Source organism: Ranitomeya imitator, chromosome 2 (genome assembly GCF_032444005.1).
Source record: "Ranitomeya imitator isolate aRanImi1 chromosome 2, aRanImi1.pri, whole genome shotgun sequence".
NCBI lineage: Eukaryota > Metazoa > Chordata > Amphibia > Anura > Dendrobatidae > Ranitomeya > Ranitomeya imitator.
This window is the reverse complement of record NC_091283.1, coordinates 61,275,004-61,297,319: the sequence shown is the minus strand read 5'-3', so window position 1 is coordinate 61,297,319 and position 22,316 is coordinate 61,275,004. Positions and strand designations below refer to the sequence as shown.

The following is a 22,316-nucleotide window of genomic DNA, read 5'->3' as shown; positions in this document are numbered from 1 at the left end:
CAGAGATGGCCACCAAAAGGATCTAGCCACTAACTCTCTGGTACCAAAGATTCCAGGATGACCAGCCAACACCGAACAATGAACCTCAGAGATAACTTTATTCGTCCACCTATCAGTGACAAACAGTTTCTCCGCTGGGCAACGATCAGGTTTATTAGCCTGAAATTTTTGCAGCACCCGCAGCAAATCAGGGGAGATGGCAGACACAATTACTCCCTCTTTGAGGATACCCGCCGGCTCAGATACACGCGGAGAGTCGGGCACAAAACTCCTAGACAGAGCATCCGCCTTCACATTTTTAGAGCCCGGAAGGTATGAAATCACAAAGTCAAAACGGGCAAAAAACAACGACCAACGAGCTTGTCTAGGATTCAACCTCTTGGCGGACTCGAGATAAGTCAAGTTCTTATGATCAGTCAAGACCACCACGCGATGCTTAGCTCCTTCAAGCCAATGACGCCACTCCTCGAATGCCCACTTCATGGCCAGCAACTCTCGATTGCCCACATCATAATTTCGCTCAGCAGGCAAAAACTTCCTGGAAAAGAAGGCGCATGGTTTCATCACCGAGCAATCAGAACTTCTCTGCGACAAAACAGCCCCCGCTCCAATCTCAGAAGCATCAACCTCGACCTGGAACGGAAGCGAAACATCTGGTTGACACAACACAGGGGCAGAAGTAAAACGACGCTTCAACTCTTGAAAAGCTTCCACCGCAGCAGAAGACCAATTGACCAAATCAGCACCTTTCTTGGTCAAATCGGTCAATGGTTTAGCAATACTAGAAAAATTGCAGATGAATCGACGATAAAAATTAGCAAAGCCCAGGAACTTTTGCAGACTTTTCAGAGATGTCGGCTGAGTCCAATTATGGATGGCTTGGACCTTAACAGGGTCCATCTCGATAGTAGAAGGGGAAAAGATGAACCCCAAAAATGAAACCTTCTGAACACCAAAGAGACACTTTGATCCCTTCACAAACAAAGAATTAGCACGCAGGACCTGAAACACCGTTCTGACCTGCTTCACATGAGACTCCCAATCATCCGAGAAGATCAAAATGTCATCCAAGTACACAATCAGGAATTTATCCAGGTACTCTCGGAAGATGTCATGCATAAAGGACTGAAACACTGATGGAGCATTGGCAAGTCCGAATGGCATTACTAGATACTCAAAATGGCCCTCGGGCGTATTAAATGCAGTTTTCCACTCATCGCCTCGCTTAATACGCACAAGATTATACGCACCACGAAGATCTATCTTGGTGAACCAACTAGCCCCCTTAATCCGAGCAAACAAATCAGATAACAATGGCAAGGGGTACTGAAATTTAACCGTGATCTTATTTAGAAGGCGGTAATCTATACAAGGTCTACCATCCTTCTTGGCTACAAAAAAGAACCCTGCTCCTAATGGCGACGATGACGGGCGAATATGCCCCTTCTCCAAAGACTCCTTCACATAACTCCGCATAGCGGCGTGCTCAGGCACAGATAAATTAAACAGTCGACCTTTTGGGAATTTACTACCAGGAATCAAATCGATAGCACAATCACAATCCCTATGCGGAGGTAGGGTATCGGACTTGGGCTCATCAAATAAATCCCGGTAATCAGACAAGAACTCAGGAACCTCAGAAGGGGTGGATGACGAAATAGTCAGAAATGGGACATCACCATGTACCCCCTGACAACCCCAGCTGGACACAGACATGGATTTCCAATCTAATACTGGATTATGGACTTGTAGCCATGGCAACCCCAACACGACCACATCATGCAGATTATGCAACACCAGAAAGCGAATAACCTCCTGATGTGCAGGAGCCATGCACATGGTCAGCTGGGTCCAGTACTGAGGCTTATTCTTGGCCAAAGGCGTAGCATCAATTCCTCTCAATGGAATAGGACACTGCAAGGGCTCCAAGAAAAACCCACAACGCCTAGCATACTCCAAGTCCATCAAATTCAGAGCAGCGCCTGAGTCCACAAATGCCATGACAGAATACGATGACAAAGAGCAGATCAAGGTAACAGACAGAAGAAATTTTGACTGTACCGTACCAATGGTGGCAGACCTAGCGAACCGCTTAGTGCGCTTAGGACAATCAGAGATAGCATGAGTGGAATCACCACAGTAGAAACACAGCCCATTCTGACGTCTGTGTTCTTGCCGTTCAACTCTGGTCAAAGTCCTATCGCACTGCATAGGCTCAGGTTTAAGCTCAGGTAATACCGCCAAATGGTGCACAGATTTACGCTCGCGCAAGCATCGACCGATCTGAATGGCCAAAGACATAGACTCATTCAGACCAGCAGGCATAGGAAATCCCACCATGACATCCTTAAGGGCTTCAGAGAGACCTTTTCTGAAAAAGCTGCGAGCGCAACTTCATTCCACTGAGTATGGACCACTTTCTAAATTTCTGACAATATACCTCTATTTCATCCTGACCCTGACACAGAGCCAGCAAATTCTTCTCTGCCTGATCCACAGAATTAGGCTCATCGTACAGCAATCCGAGCGCCAGGAAAAATGCATCGATATTACTTAATGCAGGATCTCCTGACGCAAGAGAAAATGCCCAGTCCTGAGGGTCGCCACGCAAAAAAGAAATAACAATCCTAACTTGTTGAACTGGGTCACCAGAGGAGCGAGGTTTCAAAGCCAGAAGTAGTTTACAATTATTTTTGAAACTCAGAAATTTAGTTCTATCTCCAAATAACAAATCAGGAATAGGAATTCTCGGTTCTAACATAGAATTCTGAACCACAAAGTCCTGAATACTTTGTACTCTTACCGTGAGCTGATCCACACATGAAGACAGACCTTTAATGTCCATTGCTACACCTGTGTCCTGAATCACCCAAATGTCTAGGGGAAAAAAAAGGCAAAACACAGTGCAAACAAAAAAAAATGGTCTCAGAACTTCTTTTTTCCCTCTATTGGGAATCATTAGTACTTTGGGCCTCCAGTACTGTTGTGAAAGGTAATTCAGTACCACAATGGACATAGAGGTCAGCGCACATACAGTGACCTGGCAATAACCCAAAAAACAAGAACGAGCTCTGAGACGTGGGAACTCTGTTGACCGCAATCCCTAATCCTCTCAAACCACACTAAAGGCAGCCGTGGATTGCGCCTAACGCTCCCTATGCAACTCGGCACGGCCTGAGAAACTAGCTAGCCTGAAGATAGAAAATAAGCCTACCTTGCCTCAGAGAAATACCCCAAAGGAAAAGGCAGCCCCCACATATAATGACTGTGAGTTAAGATGAAAAGACAAACGTAGAGATGAAATAGATTTAGCAAAGTGAGGCCCAACTTTCTGAACAGAGCGAGGATAGGAAAGGTAACTTTGCGGTCAACACAAAACCCTACAAAAACCACGCAAAGGGGGCAAAAAGACCCTCCGTACCGAACTAACGGCACGGAGGTACACCCTCTGCGTCCCAGAGCTTCCAGCAAGCAGAAAAAAAACAAATTGACAAGCTGGACAGAAAAAAAACAGCAAACAAATAGCAAAGAGGAACTTAGCTATGCAGAGCAGCAGGCCACAGGAACGATCCAGGAGGAAACAGGTCCAATACTAGAACATTGACTGGAGGCCAGGATCAAAGCACTAGGTGGAGTTAAATAGAGCAGCACCTAACGACTTCACCACATCACCTGAGGAAGAAAACTCAGAAGCCGCAGTACCACTTTCCTCCACCAACGGAAGCTCACAGAGAGAACCAGTCGAAGTACCACTTGTGACCACAGGAGGGAGCTCTGCCACAGAATTCACAACAGGGTTAATAGAGATAAAGCAAACAGTAAACAGTTAAGCGGAATCGAAATGATTAACGAATGTTCTTGTAACTTATCAGTCCATAGCGGTCCTGACTGGAGGGTCCTTATTCCAACATGGATACAGTCTCCAGCAGCGCTTGAGATCCTGAAGTCTCTCCTCTGTCTCCTGGGAACTGGAGACTCCAGGGCTAAGTCTTTGCAGTCTTTTCTCCAAGTGAAGCTGGAAGTAACACAGCCACTCTGCTGCAGGAGTCTCTGTATATTAGGCTGGCAGTCTCTCTCTGCAGCAGCAATGCTACACACACACTGAACAGTTTACTTGTCACACTCAGGGGTCCTGGCTTGTCACTGCAGTCACCGGGGCTGCGCGTTCAGGTCACTGTCAGGGGATACGTCTTCTCTGATTACGGAGGCTTCCAAGTCCACACTCTCACATCCAGCCTTCACTATGGCTGGTATCTCAGCCTCAGTGCCCTCATGGGGAGCACTCTCTCTTGAGGAGCGTGACACTGCAGCCTGCTCTCTCTGTCGCACTGTCCCCTCTGTCTCGCGCGCTCTGCTCTCCCGCTCTTTTCTGACCACACCTCTCTCTTCCTCTCTGCCCCCAGCAGTCACATGATCCCCTCTGTCCAGGGCAGAAAGTCCTCCCCCCAACAACCCAGCTGTCCGACTAAGTGGTTCCAGGGAAAGAAATCTCCTTACTCAGACATGAACTAAGCTTGTCTATTTCTAAAGACTCCAGAGAAGCTGCATTGAAAGTGTGTATATAAAAAAAATGGCTTTGTGTGAATGCATACCATTTTTTGAGATTTCACATGGTCTTTAGACAGCCACTCTATATAGTTTATCTATATCTAGGCAACCAAAGTAATAACTTAAGCTCTACAACAAAGCTCCCAACTTTTTGGTGACAATTTGGTAGCAGGATCCTTTCAACCCCCTCATCTACCATCACCAGCTGCAAGCCATGTATAGTAGTCTACTCATATAGCTACTCTTGTAGACAACCCAGTTTGAGAATCAGAACTCATAGGTGATAAATTACCTTACATTTCTAGTGATCAGTTGTTATTGCTTGGGTAAAGTAATTACACATCTTGGATTACATTCATATGAATAATTGACCTTGTAATATGGGATTTCACTAGAGTCTTTCTATTTGAAAGCTTAGTAGAAAAGATTGAAGCTGGTTACTATAGACCAGTGTTCCCCAACTCCAGTCCTCAAGAGCCACCAACAGATGTTTTCAGGATTTCCTTAATATTGCATGAGCCATAGTATGGAATGATCACCTGTACAATACTAAGGAAATCCTGAAAACATGATCAGTTGGTGGGCCTTGACAATTGGAGTTAGGGTACACTGCTATAAAAGGTCCCTTTGGTTCTTCTATGATAAACAGATAAAACTCCCCTTTAAAAAAATAGTTATTGCTCCACACATGGTTCTACATGTTGTGACCAGTGGAGCATTGATTGATTAAATGTCAGTGAAATTATAGACTTTGAGACAAAAGTAAGTTACTTTTCCAGATATCCTGAATATTTTGCTGGAATTTTACTTTTAGAAAATATATAGTAGACAGGATCTTCCATAACTTTTATTTTTCTATAATGTTTTATTTTCTTACAGTTGCATAAATATCTCAGAAAAGTCAATTTCACAAACCCCCTGGGGCAAGATATTTTCTTTAGCGATGGAGAAATTTCAGTTGATTATGATATTTATAATGTTATTCACTATCCAAACTGGACCATAAATTCTCAAAGAATTGGAAGTTTTGATTTCCATGCTCCGTTAGGAAAAAAAATAATTTTAAATAATTCAGCCATAGTTTGGGAAAACAAATTCTCCAAGGTAGGTAACAATCTATACAATCTGTCTAAAACAGAGGCACACAACTAGTTTTAGTAAAGGTCTGCTTAGTTGGGTCTGCGGTCAGGAAAAAGTCTGAGCAGAATGACAACAGTATAGATACAGAAGATATGTTAATATTTTTCAAACTTTGTAAAACAAAATCATGACAGACCCAAACACGTAGTCTCTTTCGGACATCAAGCTACTTGGACCACTAACAACACCCCTGATACTCGCCATTACTTCAGGCAGATGAGACAAAGACTACCTTTTCTATAATGGAAATCAACAGTATAAACTTAGCTCAGACATTCAGTCAGAGAGCGATGGTTGTCATTGTCTGGCCAGAGTCCACCAAAGCAGACAGGTAAACTAAACTTGATAATTGAATGGATTCTTTAGCTTGAGGTTACCTAATCAGGTCAACATGTCTTATTCACCACATGGAACATGAGCTTGTGTTAATTAATTACAGGTATTTTAATATTAAGAGCATTGTTTAAAGGGGTTGTCCAAGATTGAAATATCGATGACCTATACCATAAGTCATCAATCTGAGAACCATAGAGGTACAACAATTAACACCCCTCACCGATTAGTTAAAAACTGCATGGAATGCAATATAGAGCGCAGTACTGGGCATTAATCACTAAATAATGTACAGGGTTGCTGTATTCCACCCCTACATTGCTTAGCTACAGCTGCTCTGGGCGCAGTTTTCAGTTTCAGATCCTCACCAATTTCATATTGATTAATTATCCCATGGACAGATCATCAATATATTACCCCTTTAAAAGAGTTGCAAAGGTCTGCTTTGTGAATGTGATCAAAATTGCCGCCGTCACATAATTCAAGCTGCAACCCATCCTAGGCACACATTAAGATGGGTTGCAGCTTGACAATACAATGCTTGAGATGTGTCTCACCTGAAATGCTGAGGAGCATCATGAATAAGCTTAATTAATCAGCTTAGTCATGCTGAAACCCATGAGCCTCTAACATTCAGCTGGTACTTCCAGCTCTGATGAGGCCTGGGAGGGTTCTGCTCATGCAAGATCACAGTGCATGTTGAGACATGATGAACCCAAGACTTTTCCTCTCGGCCCCTGAATTTCAGCATAAGCAGTGGCAATCATAAGATGCAGCAAGGTATTGGTCGGTGACGATGAAAAGTTGAGGGTCCTGAGGTGAACGGTGAGGTAAATATAAGAATTTATTCTTTTTTTATATCTTATGTTTATTATGCTCTTAGGTCTGGAGAGCAAAAGGGACATTAAGTTTGTAGGGAATAACTTCTGAATGTATTGAATTTACAAGGAAAGTTCATGTGAACAGGCAAATTAGAATTTTGCCTCATCCGCTCATCTCTAAACAGGTTTGACGCCGGAGGAAAAACAGCTCATTCTCCTCAATTAGCTGAGTAGTTTTTTTACCTTGCTTCATCCCTGTGACCCCATTCCGTCACATCTCCTCCAGTTCCTTTCCCCTGCTGTCACCTCTCACCTAACAAAAATATTCAACTTCTCTTTTCCGTTATCTTTCCCTCCTCATTTAACCCCTTCACCCCGAAGCCTGTTTTCAACTTCCTAACCAGGCCATTTTTTTCAATTCTGACCACTGTCACTTTAGGAGGTCATAACTCTGAAATGCTTCAACAGATCCTGGTGATTCTGAGAATGTTTTCTCGTGACATATTGTACTTTATGATAGTGGTAAAATTTCTTCGATTTGACTTGCGTTTATTTGTGAAAAAATTGAAATTTAGTGAAAATTTAGATAATTTTGCAATTTTTAAAATTTTTGTTTTTATGCCCTTAAATTAGAGAGTCATATCATACAAAATAGTTAATAAATAACATTACCCACATGTCTGATTTACATTAGCACAATTTTGGAAACATAATTTGTTTTTGTTAGGAAGTTATAAGGGTTAAAAATTGACCAGCGGTTTCTCATTTTTACAACAAAATTTGCAAAACCATTTTTTTTAGGGACCACCTCACACTTGAAGTGACTTTGAGGGGTCTATATGACAGAAAATGCCCAAAAGTGACACCATTCTAAAAACTGCACCCCTCAAGGTACTCAAAACCACATTCAAAAAATTTATTAACCCTTCAGGTGCTTCACAGGAATTTTTGGAATGTTTAAAAAAAATTGAACATTTAACTTTTTTTTCACAAAATTTTTACTTCAGATCCAATTTGTTTTATTTTACCAAGGGTAACAGGAGAAATTGGACCACAAAATTCGTTGTACAATTTGTCCTGAGTACGCCGATACCCCATATGTGGGGGTAAACCATTGTTTGGGCGCATGGCAGAGCTCAGAAGGGAAGGAACGCCATTTGACTTTTCAATGCAAAATTGGCTGGAATTGAGATCGGAACCCATGTCGCGTTTGGAGAGCCCCTGATGTGCCTTAACAGTGGACCCTATTTTGGAAAGAAGACCCCCTAAGGAACTTATCTAGATGTGTGGTGAGCACTTTTAACCCCCAATTGTTTCACTAACGTTTAGAATGTAGAACCGTGAAAATTAAAAAATCATTTTTTCTTTCCACAAAATGATTTTTAGCCCGCAATTTTTTTTTCCACAAGGGTAACAGGAGAAATAGGACCCCCAAAGTTGTTGTTCAATTTGTCCTGAGTACACTGATACCCCATATGTGGGGGGAACCACCGTTTGGGTGCACGGCAGAGCTCGGAAGGGAAGGAGCACAGTTTGGAATGCAGATTAAGATGGGTTGGTCTGCAGGCGTCACGTTGCATTTGCAGAGGCCCTGACAGTGGCGTAACTACAAAGTGAGGGGCCCCGATGCGAACTTTCAAATGGGGCCCCCCCCGCGCCAAAATATTTCCCACCGAAATTCACATTTTCCCTATTCATTTCCCACACTATAGTTGTGTTGCAATGTTGTATAGTCTGACCTAATACTGCCCTGTACTCGCTGAGAAAACTGATTTTATAACTAACATGTCCCTACAGTAATATGTCCTCCCTCGCTCTAATTCCAAGCACACTCCCGGCGTTTGAAATCTGTGTGCTGTTTCTTCCTGGTATGACGCTGCAGTGCGTCATTTCCGGACCTGTGCAGTGTGTGGGTGTATTGGGTGCACGGGTCGGCTCCGGAGCATGCGCACTGCACATTCTGATGCTGGCGAGTACACGCAATACTCCCCCACAGTGCACATGCTGGGCTCTGCCCACAGCCGTGTGCCATTCTTCCCGACTCGGAAATTTACAGCCCGTACACACGGCTTCGCTCCGAGAACCCGTACACACATGGCTCTGCTCCTTACACCTTGTACACACACGGCTCTGCTCCGTACACCTTGCACACACGCGACTCTGCTCCGTACACCTTGTACACACGCGGCTCTGCTCCGTACACCTTGTACACACACGGCTCTGCTCCCTACACCTTGCACACACGGCTTTGCTCCGAGAACCCCGTACACACGCGGCTCTGCTCCTTACACCTTGTACACATGCGGCTCTGCTCCGTACACCTTGTACACACACGGCTCTGCTCCGTACACCTTGTACACACACGGCTCTGCTCCCTACACCTTGCACACACGGCTTCGCTCCGAGAACCCCGTACACACGCGGCTCTGCTCCGTACACCTTGTACACACACGGCTATGCTCCCTATACCTTGCACACACGGCTTCGCTCCGAGAAACCCGTACACACGCGGCTCTGCTCCGTACACCTTGTACACACACGGCTATGCTCCCTATACCTTGCACACACGGCTTCGCTCCGAGAAACCCGTACACACGCGGCTCTGCTCCGTACACCTTGTACACACGCGGCTCTGCTCCATACACCTTGTACACACACTGCTCTGCTCCCTACACCTTGCACACACGGCTTCGCTCCGAGAACCCCGTACACACGTGGCTCTGCTCCGTACACATTGTACACACGCGGCTCTACTCCGTACACCTTGTACACACGCGGCTCTGCTCCGTACACCTTGTACACACACGGCTCTGCTCCCAACACCTTGCACACACGGCTTTGCTCCTAGAACCCCGTACACACGCGGCTCTGCTCCGTACACCTTGTACACACACGGCTCTGCTCCCTACACCTTGCACACACGGCTTTGCTCCTAGAACCCCGTACACACGCGGCTCTGCTCCGTACACCTTGTACACACACGGCTCTGCTCCCTACACCTTGCACACACGGCTTTGCTCCTAGAACCCCGTACACACGCGGCTCTGCTCCGTACACCTTGTACACACACGGCTCTGCTCCCTACACCTTGCACACACGGCTTCGCTCCGAGAACCCCGTACACACGCGGCTCTGCACCTTACACCTTGTACACACGCGGCTATGCTCCCTATACCTTGCACACACGGCTTCGCTCGGCTCTGCTCCGTACACCTTGTACACACGCGGCTCTGCTCCGTACACCTTGTACACACACGGCTCTGCTCCCTACACCTTGCACACACGGCTTCGCTCCGAGAACCCCGTACACACGCGGCTCTGCTCCTTACACCTTGTACACACGCGGCTCTGCTCCTTACACCTTGTACACACGCAGCTCTGCTCCTTACACCTTGTACACACGCGGTTCTGCCCCTTACACCTTGTACACACGCGGCTCTGCTCCTTACACCTTGTACACACACGGCTCTGCTCCTTACACATTGTACACACACGGCTCTGCTCCCTATACCTTGCACACACGGCTTCGCTCCAAGAACCCCGTACACACGCGGCTCTGCTCCTTACACCTTGTACACACGCGGCTCTGCTCCTTACACCTTGTACACACGCGGCTCCGCTCCTTACACCTTGTACACACGCGGCTCCGCTCCTTACACCTTGTACACACGCGGCTCCGCCCCTTACACCTTGTACACACGCGGCTCCGCTCCTTACACCTTGTACACACGCGGCTCCGCTCCTTACACCTCACACACACAGCTCCGCTTCGTACACTCCATACACACGCTTCTCTTCTCCGTCCACCCCGTACACACGCGGCTCTGCTCCATACACCTCTTAAACACGCAGCACCACTCCATACACCCCATACATACACGAATCCGCTCACCTCTTTCATCCTCGGCTCAGCTTTGTAGACCTCGTACACACCTGACTCCGCTCCGTACACCTCGTACACATTGCTCCACTACACACGGCTCTGCTCTGTACACCTTGTACACACACGGCTCTGTTACATAAACATCCCCTCATTCAGCACCGTGACAATCAAGCACAGCAGAGTCCACTGATCATGTGACCCCTGACTCCTCCCCTCCTGTGACCTCATCACAGGTCCTGTGCGCACAGAACAGGTGTGTGTGTGTGTGGGTGTGTGTCAGGTGTAAGCAGCACATCAGCACTTTACAGCTGCGACTGCACTTCACTCACCAGCTGCTGCCTTCCATCTCTCAAGCTTCAGTCAGTGACAAGCCCAGCTCTTCTGCTAGGTCACATGTCCTTCACGGACACGCCCACTCACCGCACACTGCTGAAAGTCTGGGGAAGCTGTGGGCGTGGCCAGCAGGATGCCTGCATGACTTGTCTACTTTGTTTCTCCTGCTACTTGTTTGCTGGACTGGGCGGGCCCTGAAAACACTGCGGGCCCAGTCGCAGTCGCGACCCCTGCGACTGCAGTTGTTAAACCCCTGGCCCCTGATGTACCTAAACAGTAGAAACCCCCCACAAGTGACCCCATATTGGAAACTAGACCCCCCAAGGAACTTATCTAGATGTGTTGTGAGAACTTTGAACGCCCAAGTGTTTCACTACAGTTTATAATGCAGAGCCGTGAAAATAAATCTTTTTTTTCCACAACAATTATTTTTTAGCCCCCGGTGTTGTATTTTCCCAAGGGTAACAGGAGAAATTGGACCCCAAAAGTTGTTGTCCAATTTGTCCTGAGTACGCTGATACCCCATTTGTGGGGGTAAACCCCTGTTTGGGCACACGGGAGAGCTCGGAAGGGAAGGAGCACTGTTTTACTTTTTCAACGCTGAGTTGTCTGGAATTGAGATCGGATGCCATGTCGCGTTTGGAGAGCCCCTGATGTGCCTAAACAGTGGAAAGCCCCCAATTCTAACTGAAACCCTAACCCAAACACACCCCTAACCCTAATTCCAACCATAACCCTAACCACACCCCTAACCCTAATCCCAACCCTAATCCCAACCGTAAATGTAATCCAAACCCTAACTTTAGCCCCAACCCTAACTTTAGCCCCAACCTTAACCCCAACCCTAACCCTAACTCTAACCCCAACCCTAACCCTAACCGCAACCCTAACCCTAACTATAGCCCCAACCCTAACCCAAACCCTAACCCCACCCAAACTGTAGCCCCGACCCTAACCCTAACTGGAAAATGGAAATAAATACATTTTTTTATTTTATTATTTTTCCCTAACTAAGGGGGTGATGAAGGGGGGTTTGATTTTCTTTTCTAGCTTTTTTTTGGTGGATTTTTATGATTGTCAGCCGTCACACACTAAAAGATGCTTTTTATTGCAAAAAATAGTTTTTGCATCACCACATTTTGAGAGCTATAATTTATCCATATTTTGGCCCACAGAGTCATGTGAGGTCTTGTTTTTTGCGGGATGAGTTGACGTTTTTTACTGGTACCATTTTCGGGCACATGACATTTATTGATCGCTTTTTATTCCGATTTTTGGGAGGCAGAATGAACAAAAACCAGCAATTCCTTAATTTCTTTTAGGGGAGGCGTTTATACCGTTCCATGTTTGGTAAAATTAATAAAGCAATTTTATTCTTCAGGTCAGTACGATTACAGCGATACCTCATTTATTTTTTTTTATGTTTTGGCGCTTTTACACAATAAAAACTATTTTATATAAAAAATAATTGTTTTTGCATCGCTTTATTCTCAGAGCTATAACTTTTTTATTTTTCTGCTGATGATGCTGTATGGCAGCTATTTTTTTGCGGGACAAGATGACGCTTTCAGCGGTACCATGTTTATTTATAACTGTCTTTTTGATCGCGTGTTATTCCACTTTTTGTTCACCGGTATGATAATGAAGCGTTGTTTTTTGCCTCGTTTTTATTTATTCTTTTTTGCGGTGTTCACTGAAGGGGTTAACTAGTGGGATAGTTTTATAGAGCGGGTCGTTACGGACGCGGCGATACCAAATATGTGTACTTTTACTGTTTTTTTTATTTACATAAATGGATTTATTGGGAATTTTTTTTCTTCCTTATTTGAGGATTTATTTTATCTTTTTTTTAATACATTTTATTACTTTTTTTTTTACTTTCTAACATTGTCCCAGGGTGGGACATCACTATATTAGATTAGATCGTTGATCTGACACTTTGCATAGCACTGTGTCAGATCAGCGATCTGACAGGCAGTGCAGGATGCTTTCCGGCGCCTGCTCTGAGCAGGCACCGGCTAGCCACCTCACTTCAGGACCCGGAAGGAGCCCCGTGGCCATCTTGCATCAGGGGACTCCTTCTAGGACACCGGAACAACGCGATCGTTTCACGTTGTTCCTGTGGGAGAGCGCAGGGAGCCCCTGTCCCTGCGCGATGCCCCTCTATGTCGCTGTCACTACTGACAGCGGCATCAGAGGGGTTAAATGCCCACAATCGGAGCTAGCGCTGATCGTGGGCATTGCTGCGGGGCGTCAGTTGTCATATACAGCTGACATCTGCACGCGATCGCCGCGGCGCTCAGCGTGAGGCTGCGCGATCGTGCCGCCATACTAGTACTGCGGTTTGTGGGAACTCAGTGCTAGTACGGCGCATGTCAGGAAGGGGTTAAGCATGCCATCATACATCCATTACTTAAAAACCATCCCTCAACCAAAACTGTGCTGCTAACTATAGATCTGTCTCTAATTTTCCCTTCATCTCTAAACTCCTCGAATGCCTGGTCCACTCCCGTCTTACCCGCTATCTCTCAGATAACTCTCTTCTCAACCCTCTTCAATCTGGTTTCCGCTCTTTACACTCTACTGAAACTGCCCTCACTAAAGTCTCTAATGATCTAATAACAGCTAAATCTAATGGTCACTACTCCATGCTAATTCTCTTGGATCTCTCCGCAGCATTCGATACTGTGGATCACCAGCTCCTCCTCACTATGCTCCGCTCCATCGGCCTCAAGGACACCGTTCTCTCCTGGTTCTCCTCCTACCGCTCTGACCGATCCTTCACTGTATCTTTTGCTGGTTCCTCCTCCTCTCACCTTCCCCTTACTGTTGGGGTTCCACAAGGATCAGTCCTAGGTCCCCTCCTTTTCTTTTTGTATACCGCCCCTATTGGGCAAACAATCAGTAGATTTGGTTTCCAGTACCATCTCTATGCTGATGACACCAATTATACACTTCTGTTCCTGATATCTCGCCTGCCTTTTTAGAAAACACCAGTGATTGTTTTACCGCTGTCTCTAACATCATGTCCTCCCTCTCTCTGAAAATGAACCTGTCAAAAAATGAACTCCTCGTGTTTACTCCCCCTACTAACCTACTTTTGCCCGACATTGCCATTTCCGTGTGTGGTTCCACCATTACTACCTAGCAACATGCCCGCTGCCATGGGGTTATACTTGTTTCTGAGCTTTCATTCACCCTTCACGTCCGATCACTGGCTCGCTCTTGTTATCTACACCTCAAAAACACTTTCTTACTTTCGACTCTGCAAAAACTCTTACTGTTTCTCTTATTCATTCCGTCTGGAGTCGGACTATCGTAACTCTCTACTAATTGGCCTCCCTCTTACCAAACTCTCCCCTCTCCAACCTGTCCTGAATGCTGCAGCCAGGATGATATTCCTCACCAACCATTTTTCCAATGTCTCTACCTTGTGCCAGTCATTACACTGGTTACCCATCCACTCCAGATTCAAGAACAAAATTATTACGCTCACCCACAAAGCACTCCATGGCTCAGCACCACCCTACATCTCCTCTCTGGTCTCAGTCTACCACCCTACCCGTGCCCTCCGCTCTGCTAATGACCTCAGGTTAACATCCTCAATAATCAGAACCTCCCACTCCCGTCTCCAAGACTTTTCACGTGCTGCGCCAATTCTTTGGAATGCACTACCCAGGGTAATACGATTAATCCACAATCCACACAGTTTTAAGTGTGCCTTAAAAACGCATTTGTTCAGACTGGCCTACCGCCTCAACGCATTAGCCTATCTATCACTGTGTGGCCCATTCAAAAAACTTAAACCATAATCAGGTTCCTCGCATCATGTTCTCATACACTTTATGCATTTAATAGCCCTCTGTATCTGTACTGCTACATACTAAGGCTGATAACCGGCTCATGCAGCATTACATGAACGTCCGAACAACAAAACAATTGTTACCATCCACCTCTCATGCCTCCCCATTTTCCTCATAGTTTGTAAGCTTGCGAGCAGGGCCCTCATTCCTCTTGGTATCGGTTTTTATCTGTGTTTATTAGGCTGCAATGTCTACTGTCTGTACAAATCCCCTCTATAATGTACTGTGAACATGTTGGCGCTATATAAATAAAAATTATTATTATTATCCCTGCTTCATGGATGAGTGACTAGATCAGTTATGCTCACTGATGATGCCTTACAGTTGAGACACATCTTGAGCGCTGTTTCCTCAGGCTGCAGCCTGTGCTGATGCATGCCAATGACAGGTTGCAGCTTGAAATATGTAACAGAGGCAATTTTTCTCAGAGATTCTCAAAGAACATCTTAAAGGCTGGTTTCACTCATCAATTACTCGTGATCTCCGGGTCCACTTACCCAAACCTTGCAGTCTCATAGACATCCATAAGGCTGTTGACTCCAGGTCCTGAAACCTGCTGCCAGTCCGTGCATTGCAGTCCGCGCTTGGACTACATACATAAGGCTGTTGACTCCAGGTCCTGAAACCTGCTGCCAGTCCGTGCATTGCAGTCCGTGCTTGGACTACATACATAAGGCTGTTGACCCCAGGTCTGGAAACCTGCTGCCAGTCCGTGCATTGCAGTCCGTGCTTGGACTACATACATAAGGCTGTTGACCCCAGGTCTGGAAACCTGCTGCCAGTCCGTGCATTGCAGTCCGCGCTTGGACTACATACATAAGGCTGTTGACTCCAGGTCCTGAAACCTGCTGCCAGTCCGTGCATTGCAGTCCGCGCTTGGACTACATACATAAGGCTGTTGACTCCAGGTCCTGAAACCTGCTGCCAGTCCGTGCATTGCAGTCCGTGCTTGGACTACATACATAAGGCTGTTGACCCCAGGTCCTGAAACCTGCTGCCAGTCCGTGCATTGCAGTCTGTGCTTGGACTACATACATAAGGCTGTTGACCCCAGGTCTGGAAACCTGCTGCCAGTCCGTGCATTGCAGTCCGTGCTTGGACTACATACATAAGGCTGTTGACCCCAGGTCTGGAAACCTGCTGCCAGTCCGTGCATTGCAGTCTGTGCTTGGACTACATACATAAGGCTGTTGACCCCAGGTCTGGAAACCTGCTGCTAGTCCGTGCATTGCAGTCCGTTCTTTGACTATGAAACAGAGATGTGTAAAATTTACCTAAAGCACATTCTCTGATAGTTTTTAGCTCTATAGAATGTATGAATCATACTCATTTTGTCAATGATGACATTTTATCATGCAGATGCCACAATCTGTGTGCAGTGATATCTGCCAGCCAGGAAACAGAAAATCTATCCGAGAAGGACAGCCAGTATGCTGCTATGACTGTCTTAATTGCCCAGAAGGACAAATTTCCAACCAAACAGGTTAGTTTCTACTATAGACAGTAATCGACAATTCTTTTATACTGAATGCAACCAAAAATATATGTCATAAAGCAAGCTATAACTCACCTGGGAGAAAATCTACACCACGCAAATACATACATCCCTAATAGCCTTTAACTAATATGATGGAGGCAAGTCCAAAATGAGGGCACTTTTACGCGAGACGACCGCTGCCAGTAAACAACCATATATCAGTTACCTGCAAGCCAGTGAGCAGTCGTATGATGACTTATTTAGCTGACAAAAGTTCTGTGCACACAGAATGATCATTAATATGGTTGTTTTGTCTGCATAGAACAACTTGTTTACGCTGGATAATGTGCTGCCGAGAATGATGAGTTTTAAGCTTGCTCAAAATTTTTCTCAGACCACAAAAATGAGCATTTTTCTTATTTTTTGGGTGATTGCAGCCCTGTTTATACAATCCTATAGCCAGAATTGAGAAATAATTCTGAGATGTCTATGGATTTTAATGGGGTTATATATAATTTTATTATATAATACACCATCCAAAATATTACTAACGGGTATTCTGAAGAGGATCTTTGAGATTTTACTTACTACTTCCTGCAAATCCTGTTTAATCTCCTTATGACTTTCCTGATCGCTAATTTTAATAAATATTCATTATACTCCATACTCCAGAATACAGGATTTAACATTATTTATTTAAGGCTCATTCACACGTCTGATTTATCCTGGGAAGAGAAAAAGGAACAGATTAGTTTGATCAGTGTGGTCCAAGTGTCATCTGTGTTTCTATTATATGGAGAAATGAAAAAAAAATCTCCACCTCCTCTATTCTGACAGTCCGTGAAAATCAGACCGCATTATGATGCATTTGAGTGCAGTCCGATTGTTTTCACGGACCCATTGCAGTGCCATGCATTGCCGATTGTTATCTGACCCTCGGATCAAAGTTGGACATGTCTTTGTGCTTATCCACGGAACCATGGCCCAATAGACTTTCGCAGGTACGAGTGGCGTTTGTGTAAAACGTGGATAGTCATATGTGAAAATCAGACGTGTGAATGAGCCCTTATACAAGATCAGCTCTTTTAGGTGCAGGTATGAGTTGTATCATCCCATGAGAAAACCCCTAATGAGCAATTTGCAAGTCAACAAAGTAAGGTTCTGAGCATTAGGACTCTATGGGCAAAGTCCAGATTTTGGTTGATGCTTAGAGATAAGTTTTAAAAAGTTTAGATATAGTCAGTTTTTCATACAATGTACACAGTAAATACATTTAATGTACAGGGTGGGCCATTTATATGGATACACCTGGGTGGCCCATGTATATGGATATGTAATAGAGTGCAGGGTATGTCACCACGGAACAGACAGACCAACTGTTGAGGGAGTTTATTAACAGGAGCAATATTCTCCTCGCAGGGAGAAAACAGTAGAATATAAACTGATAAAATAACTGTGCAAATATATAGGAGGCAGTATAAGTTCCCTGACAGTCAAATAGTATAACAGTAGTAAACGGAATTTCTTGGGAAAACACTTATCAGTCTGATGAGGACTTGCTTGTACTGTAGGTTCGTCTTCTCCAATGTAGGTGCTGAGAAACAGCGGCACTTGTCATCCCTCTGTTATCCGTGGGCTGTGTAGTCTCTAGGAACCCGCAACCTGGGGTTTAAGGGGTTACTGTGGTGAGCAGAGGGAATGTAAGGCAAACGGGGTCCCCTGTGCTCTCAGCCTTTTGCTTCAACAGTGCAGCCTATCCCGGGAGAACGATGCTCAGTCTATATATATGGGTCTCTTAACAGGAATCAGGGGCTCGGCACTAATACCATGGGTACTAGGGGCCACTGTCTCTGCATGGGCCACTGTCTCTGCACGGGTCACTGTCTCTGTACGGTTCACTGTCTCTGCACGGGCGTCAGGGCGCACCTCTCCAGTCACAGCAGAGTCCGTTTTCATGTACAAGATGTCAGTGTGATCTGCGTATCCGCTGCTCTCCCCGCTGCGCCCGCTGCTCTCTCTCCAGTACACACTGCTATAGCCCTAGAATGCACACCCTTTTTCTCCCTCAGCCCAGCTTCCTTCCTGTCCCGGTCTCTAAGTCTGCCCCCAGGGAAACCTGCTGCACAGCTAAGTGGTTCCAGGCACAGAGCAGAGAAGGTAACCCCCTTACAGATACACCTAAATAAAATGGGAATGGTTGGTGATATCAACTTCCTGTTTGTAGCACATTAGTATATGGGAGGGGGAAAACTTCTCAAGATGGGTGGTGACCATGGCGGCCATTTTGAAGTCAGCTATTTTGGATCCAACTTCATAAATGGCCCACCCAAGTATATCCAAATAAATGTCCCACCCTGCATATTAGAACAAATTTTCTAGCTGAGAGGGCAGCATCAGACATATATAGTACAATGACCAGCTATAGTTTCCTAAATATTGACTTGCTACATAGTCTACAGTGCATCAGTAATCAGTGAAGCCATGGTCCATGCACTTGTAAAAATATCATTTTATACAAACGATAATAATTGTGTGTTGAATCATTGTAGATATGGATGTGTGTACCAAATGCCCCGAAGACGAATGGCCCAATGATCCGAAGACAGTTTGCATCAAGAAAGATTTAACATTCTTATCTTACAAAGATCCTATCGGAGTCGTCTTATCTTTCATAGCCATCTTATTCTCTGCGGCCTCTGCGGCAGTTCTCGGAGCATATATTAAGAATCGGCACACGCCAATTGTCAAAGCCAACAATCGGGACCTGAGCTACCTCATTTTATCATCGCTCATGCTCTCCTGCCTCTGCTGCCTTATTTTTATCGAGCGTCCACAAAGAGCAACATGTTTTTTACGACAAGCCATTTTTGGAATCACCTTCGCTATCTCGGTATCATCGCTTCTAGCTAAAACATTGATTGTGGTGATAGCTTTCAATGCCACCAAACCAGGAAAAAACTTACGGAAGTGGGTGGGGGCCAAAGTTCCAAAATACATTGTTTTCACCTGCTCAATCGTACAGGTCCTCATATGTATGATATGGTTTTTCGTAACACCCCCTTCCATCTATTATAACAGACAGTCAGAAGTGGCCAGAATCGTAGTGGAGTGTGATAAGGAAGCGGCCATTGCTTTCTATATAATATTGGGTTATTTGTGTATTTTGGCATCAGTTTGTTTTATTGTCGCCTTTTTCGCTAGAAAATTGCCTGTCACTTTTAACGATGCTAAATTAATTACTTTCAGTATGTTGGTTTTCTTTAGTGTTTGGGTTTTCTTCATTCCAACTTATCTCAGTGCTAAAGGGACGTCCACGGTGGCTGTGGAGGTATTTGCCATTTTGGCCTCCACTTCTGGGATGTTATGTTCTGTATTTGCTCCAAAGTGTTATATAATATTGGTAAAACCTCATAAAAACAAGAAAAACTTAGTATTGAAAGGAACTGTGTAGTTTGGTCCATAAATAAATATTTGCCATTTTTAGATTGAGGATAACCCTAGGATTATGTTTGTACAAATTCTAGAAGAGTGGGATTTCCAGACCGTCATGTGCCGAGGAACTATACTGTGTCTTCAAGTGGGTGGTTTCCAACAATAAGGCATAAATGATGTTATACTGGTTCCAGGGAGCCGAATACATTCACAGGGCACTGTATGAGTGTCTGAGCAAAGGGTCCGAATACTTATGACCATGTGATATTTCGGTTCTTCTTTTTTAATAAATTTGCAAACATTTCTACATTTCTGTTTTTTTTTTCAGTCAAGATGGGGTGAAGAGTGATCATTAATGAGAAAAAAATGAACTTTTTTGAATTTACCAAATGGCTGCAATGAAAAAAAAAAGAGTGAAAAATTTAAAGGGGTCTGAATACTTTCCGTACCCACTGTATCTATCTATCTATTATCTACCTATTATCTATTATCTACCTATTATCTATTTATTATCTATCTATCATCTATCTATTATCTATCTATCTATTATCTATCTATTATCTATCCATCATCTATTATCTATCTATCATCTATCTATTATCTATCTATTATCTATCTATCTATTATCTATCTATCTATCTATCTATCTATCATCTATCTATCATCTATCTATCATCTATCTATCTATTATCTATCTATTATCTATCTATCTATCATCTATCTATTATCTGTTATCTATCTATCATCTATCTATCATCTATCTATTATCTGTTATCTATCTATCATCTATCTATCATCTATCTATCTATTATCTATCTATTATCTATCTATCTATCTATCTATCTATCTATCTATCTATTATCTATCCATCATCTATTATCTATCTATCATCTATCTATTATCTATCTATTATCTATCTATATATCTATTATCTATCTATAATCTATCTATTATCTATTATCTATCTATAATCTATCTATTATCTATCTATCATCTATCTATTATCTATCTATCATCTATCTATTATCTATCTATCTATCTATCTATCTATCATCTATCTATCATCTATCTATCTATTATCTATCTATCTATCTATCTATTATCTATCTATTATCTATCATCTATCTATTATCTATCTATTATCTATCTATCATCTATCTGTCATCTATCTATCTATTATCTATCTATTATCTATCTATTATCTATCTATCTATCTATCTATCTATTATCTATTATCTATCTATCATCTATCTATTATCTATCTATAATCTATCTATTATCTATTATCTATCTATCATCTATCTATTATCTATCTATCATCTATCTATCATCTATCTATATATCTATTATCTATCTATAATCTATCTATTATCTATCTATATATCTATTATCTATCTATCATCTATCTATTATCTATCTATATATCTATTATCTATCTATAATCTATCTATATATCTTCTGTCTATCTATATATCTTTTAGGCTGGTTTCACATTTGGTGACTCGGCCTTTGCGGAGGGCTGTGTAGTTCCTCAGTTAAGCCCCGCCCACTGCCACGCCTCTTCCTTCCGCTCCGCCTACTTCGGCATGCGTCCTGTGTACCCTATCTTTAACATTGGGTACGCAGGCCATGCGGATGTATGTGGATGCCTCTGCATGCGTTGTTTTCACGCTGCGCCGACCAGCGTCGAACGCAACATGTTGCATTTTGTTGCGGTTGGCGCAGCGTGAAAACGACGCATGCGGAGTCATCCGTATACATCCGCATGGCCTGCGTACCTAATGGTAAAGATAGGGTACACAGGACGCATGCCGACATAGGCACATGTCCCCAACTATGAAACCAGCCTTAGCTATCTATTACCTATCAATCATTAACTATCTCTCTATTATCTATCTATTATCTCTATATCTATATATTATTATCTGTCTATTATCTATTATCTCTCATCCATTTATTATCCATTATCTATTATCTAATTATCTTTCTATATATCATTATTATTAAATTGATATCACATAAAATGATACAAATAAATGTATATATCTCTGTATATATATTTCTCTTTGTAGCATTAGGTTATTGTAGCATTCCCTGCAGCACCATTTACTTTCCAGCAGACTCCTCATCAGCGTCTGCACATTTCAACAGTTCCCTGCTGTGTCACGTGATCTCACCACCAGCAGGAGCTCACCAGCGCCCTCTTCTGGTGGTCTGACGGTCACTACAGGTAAGGTAGCATGTAAAAGCCTGAGTCCCACATGGAGTCTCTGTGGCGCAATCGGTTAGCGCGTTCGGCTGTTAACCGAAAGGTTGGTGGTTCGAGCCCACCCAGGGACGCTGCTTATTTTTCTACTCTATTCTTCGCATGTTGTTGTTATACTTATTTTATTTATTCGATTGTTTCTTCATTCATTTATTTATTTATTTATTTATTCATTCATTCATTCATTCATTCATTCAATATTTAACTTTAGCTTTAGAGT

The 22,316-nt window shown here is 43.8% G+C and overlaps 1 protein-coding gene across 1 annotated transcript in view; it reads left to right on the top strand.

Annotated features, from left to right (window-relative positions):
- Positions 1 to 19,920, top strand: part of LOC138666254 (vomeronasal type-2 receptor 26-like) — a 33,249-nt gene extending 13,329 nt beyond the window's left edge. Inside the window, exons 4-6 of the mRNA XM_069754485.1 lie at positions 5,428 to 5,652; positions 16,281 to 16,404; positions 18,948 to 19,920. Of these exons, the coding sequence (XP_069610586.1) occupies positions 5,428 to 5,652; positions 16,281 to 16,404; positions 18,948 to 19,849 (1,251 nt within the window). The 3' untranslated portion in view covers positions 19,850 to 19,920. The remainder of the gene's footprint in view (positions 1 to 5,427; positions 5,653 to 16,280; positions 16,405 to 18,947) is intronic.
- The last annotated feature ends 2,396 nt before the right edge of the window (positions 19,921 to 22,316 follow it).